This window comes from Sceloporus undulatus, chromosome 8 (assembly GCF_019175285.1).
Source record: "Sceloporus undulatus isolate JIND9_A2432 ecotype Alabama chromosome 8, SceUnd_v1.1, whole genome shotgun sequence".
Taxonomy (NCBI): Eukaryota; Metazoa; Chordata; class Lepidosauria; order Squamata; family Phrynosomatidae; genus Sceloporus; species Sceloporus undulatus.
Window position 1 is genome coordinate 33,348,157 of NC_056529.1, and position 4,655 is coordinate 33,352,811.

Here is a 4,655-nt window from a genome sequence, read left to right on the forward strand (position 1 = left end):
GATGTACTAGACCAGGAGTAGGCAACCTTTTTGAGCTGGGGTCCGGGTTGCTGTCCCTCAGACAACTGGGGGGGGCTGAACTCAAAATGGCACCCAGAGCGGCGCGGAAACTGCGGCGGGGGCGGCAATTGGCAGCAGGACCGGGCTGGGGCTGGTCCCAAGGCCTTGCCGGGCCAGATCCGGCCCACAGGCCGTAGGTTGCCGACCTCTGTACTAGACTCTGGGACTTATGGAGAGAAAATGGCAGATAATAACAACAGAGCGAGAGGCTTACACTCTGGATTGACCTTTCACAAGATTTGGCACCCATTTCTTGAATACATCCAGCAAGATTTAGTCTCTAGACATCCCCCAATTTTAGCTAAATTTTTATGGAAAGATGTCTTTCAGGATCCCTGAATACACCTTTTATCTATAATTTTCAGGGCCTTATCTGGGTTATTGCCTGTATTTATTGTTGTTTTGGTGTAATGTTTGTTGTCATGTTTTGTTTTAGAATGTATTAATAAATTTTAATTTTTTAAAAAAGAAATCTCTAGGTCATCCAGGGCAATTCTGTGGTCAAGATCTGCCAGACATTGACCATGAAATTGCACTGGAGGACCTACAAATGCCTAGAGAAGTGTTTTCCCTAGAAACCTCTAGGTTCTCCAATGTGACTTTTGGCAGAAGCTGACAATAGAGTCATCCTGGAGGAGCTAGAGATTCCTAGAGAGAACATATTAATGAAACCCATGAATAAACAAATCTGGGAAAGTCAAAGCCACAATTGTGGAGGGCCAACTGCACTTTTGCACCTTGAACTCAGTTTTCAGCAATGGGAAGAAGATGAAGAGGGAAGTGGGTAGATGAGAGGGAAACTGGGACATTTTAAAAGCAGACGACAAAGTGGGACAACTGGGAATGAATTGGGATTGTGCCTGGCAAATCAGGACAACTGGACTGTGTGGTCCTACCAAATCTGGATTAAGTTACTTTAGCAGAATCCTGACAGTTTCAGCCATGCAGGAAAGAATATTTGCAAACTATAAAGCAACAGAAGCTATGCTACATCGATAGAAACTACATGCACCAGGAGAGGGTATAAAATAAAATACATAAAACGTGAGTGTGGAATAGCAGGGGCTAGAGCCTAGGCTGGGATTTCAGTCCTCAGATGGTCAAGGCAGTATAGTCAGTGGTTAGGGACTGCGGAAGTTGTCACCTAAGAGCTGGAAGGTAAAAATTTCATCATGTCTAGCTGAAGCAGAACTTGGAAAAGTTTTTTAATAGGATGACAGCTTTCGAAACCCTCCATCCGTATGCCAGCAGCAATGCTGGTTGGATTTTGAGAGTTGTGATCCAAAATAACTCTGGGCTCGAATGTTAGCTATAGAGAGAGAGAGAAGCAGCTTCCCATTTCTGTTCTACTGTAGCAGTCACATACTGACTTTGGGACAGATACCGTTTCTCCATCTCACCTCCCTTACAAGATTGTTGTGCGAATATGAGGCATGTGCCCTTACAGAAAGGGCTGGATTAATAGACAGTATTAATATTTTAAATACAAATGCTACACTTGAGCACCTTTGCTACATAAATATCAACCCAGTACTAGGAGAGGATGCTACCTTTATTTTGAGGACAGCCTACTTGTAAAATCTTTGTAGCAGAACACTTGCCCAAGACTAACCCCTGGAAGATGGCATCGCCCTGACTACTACCTAGAGCAGATGTGAACCTTCCTTGCTCAAGATGTCGGAAGTCACCCTCCAGATCATTCCCAAAAGGGCTGCTAGTTTTTAGTCTGCCTTTCTGTTTGCACTGTTTGCACAGTCACATATGTTACATCTGGGCCAGGCATGGCTGAGGCCTGGTTGTCTGCCGGCGTGCTGTGAAGTACGCAGCCAAGAAACGTGATGTATGTGCACACCCTGCGTCCTGGGCACTGGTCTGTCCCCACACCCCTCCTCTGTCCTGGCTGCTGCCTCTCCCCAGCTTCTAGGCTTATTACCGAGAGTCCGGTTTCACTTCTTTCCAGCTGCATGTGCGTATGTCGGATGGGCTCCAGGTGCTGAGGAGCCAAAAGTGCAGCTGTTTTTCCAACCATGAGCAGCCTGCCTGGGAAGGGATGGAGAGAGTCCAGCTCAGAGTGGAGTGCAAGAAGGGAAGAGAGTCTTCTCTTGAAGTGCCAGGGCAACACAGCTGTGACGTGGGTCCACTTTGTTCGCTTGTTTTTTTAAGCAGGGCCAGGGAGGGCAAATTAAGGCCATGTTTGGGAAGGAAGTGTAAAGACGTAAGGAAAGTATAACATTCCTTGTCCTGGACCTATCCCTTTCCTAGGAAAGATGAAGCCAAGAGCCCAAACCATTTGGCTTCCCTTTCTGGATCCAACGTCTGCGATTTCCTTTCTCCTTTTTATGCCTGTGCCAAGCTCGGCTGTTATCCTGCCCCAACAGGGGCAATGCCAAACTGACACACTGTGAACTGCTCCTTCTGAAGTTACAGCTCAGATGCAGCCACAGCTATGCCATTAATTCAAGTGTGCCACAATGTGAGACGACCCACACTGCCACTGCTTCTGAAAAATGTGCGCTAGTCTTGGTGGCCAGTCTTATAGCTTGATTGCAAAAAAAGGGGAGGGAAGCACATGGCTAATGTGCAACTAACCTGAAATTTATACAGTCCTGCATGGATTAGTGGCACATGCCTATGAATTTATAGCCAGGTGTATAAAACTTTTAACTCAGTCCTTGCAACCGCTTCTAACACTAGAAACTTTCTTACTATGCAGCATCTGGTACCAAAGGAAAAATTAGATCCATTTCTTCTTTCATGAGGGGTGCCAAACTGCATTTCTCAATTATAAACCTCCTCATCCACAGCCAGCATGTTTCCACTGCAGTTTCAACATATTTGTTTCACCAGATCTTGTAATGTCCTTCATCTTTTGGCTGCTTCTATGCTCTTTCCTGTAGAATATTTCTTCTTGCCTATCATCCTACATGTGGTGGTACTACATTTATTTTCAAAATCCTGGCCATCACTTTGACTTGGGCTGTCCACAGAGAAAAGGGGCTGGACTCCAGTTTCTCCACTGTCAGAAGCCCCGTCTTACTTATCATGTTTCTCCATGCCAGTTGAAAGACAAAATCATATTGTTCACCCGGCATCAGATTGGGCACTTTTGGTTACACCTGGATGCATGCCCTGGAGCAGTCTCCCACTCCAGGATTCTCATCTTTTTTTACAAACACACACAGAGACACACATGTATATATCATTCTTTCTGAGAGCAATGATGTACATAGCAGCCGTGATGGAAAAAGCACTGGCGAGGGAAAGAATACACACTCTGCTTCTGCTGCCACCTTAAAGGAAGTTCCTGGAGCTCTTTGTAAACAAGTAGTTCTGTGTGGCGAAGAAGCTTGCATAGCCAAGGTCAGGACATCTTTGCAGGGAAACGGTCCAGTGATAAGTCAACTGCTTGTTCCTGTTACTTGGCTGCCGGCATATGCACCCAAATGCTGTCCGGTGAGTTCTTAATGCTGCTCATCACACTGAGCCAAAAGAGGGCAAAGTTGCCCCTGACACCATCTGGTTCTGCTATCCTTTGTCTCCCAAACCTTGGAGGGCCTTCTAAAAGCTCCCTTCTTCCCAGCTCCCCTCACTCGGCCACAGATTACAAGAAAAGGGTAAGATGATCTCCAGACCTGGGTCTATCTGCTGGGCCGTGGCTTGCTGTCTCCATCACAAAGCCCCTTGTTCCAAGGTGGCAGGTGCCTCTTGCTGCTTCTTACGCTGCCTCTTCCTCTTGGCCCGCCAGCAGATCATGGCACCCACAAGCAGGCCCACCCCAAAGACCAAGGTGGCCACCGAGACCACCTTGGCGATGTCCATCTGCGGCCCATTGATGGTGAAGGTGATGCACGTGGCAGCGATGCCAATGACCAGGGAGACGATGCCAAAGGGGAAGACGCAGCGGTACCAGGATTTCTCTGTGCCCCCTGTGGCCAGGGCCAGTTTGTTGAGCGTGGCTGTGGAGTCAGTGGGGCCAGCCACTGGCAGCACAGGCTTGCCTCCTTGCAGACAGGTGAGCGAGTTGGACTTGCAGCCCATCATCCTGGCACAGGGGCACAGAGGGCAATGCCCACACCAAGCTCACCAACCTTGCCGAAGTGGCTGGAGGGATGATGCAAAAATCTTCTCCTCCTCCTCTCTTGTCTCCTGCTTTCTTTGCTCTCCGGCTGGCTTTCAGCTCATTGCTTTGGCTCCGTGGACAGTTTTACAGAAACACTGACTGGCGATTGGCAGAGGGGGAAAGTGAGCTCATGCCTGTGGGTGGGAGAGCCCAGCCTCTTAACCATTTCAGAGAAGAAGAAGATGCTGCTGCTGCTGCTGCCGCCTTTGGAACCATTCAGCATCCTTCTCTGCTTTGGTTACTTTCTTCTTTTGCAAGAATGGCTCATCTCTTTGGACCTGAGCAGCTGATGATGAGGAAGGTCAAGGATGAAAATGGAAAGGCAGGCTCAATGCTGAGCCTAAAGGAAACAAAAATAATGTTTATGGTTGTTTTGCCTTCAAGTCATTTCTGACTTAGGGCGATCCTAAGGCAAACTTATCACAGGGTTTTCTTGGCAAGATTGGTTCAGAGGAGGTTTGCCATTGCCTTCCCC

At 47.8% G+C, this 4,655-nt stretch overlaps 1 protein-coding gene across 1 annotated transcript; it reads right to left on the reverse strand.

Moving 5' to 3' along the window:
* Window positions 1-1,594: 1,594 nt before the first annotated feature.
* On the reverse strand, window positions 1,595-4,262 carry LOC121937472 (transmembrane protein 100-like). The gene has a single exon (XM_042480673.1). It carries the CDS (start codon window positions 4,099-4,101, stop codon window positions 3,730-3,732), a length of 372 nt encoding a protein of 123 aa, XP_042336607.1. The 5' UTR covers window positions 4,102-4,262; the 3' UTR covers window positions 1,595-3,729.
* Window positions 4,263-4,655: the final 393 nt, after the last annotated feature.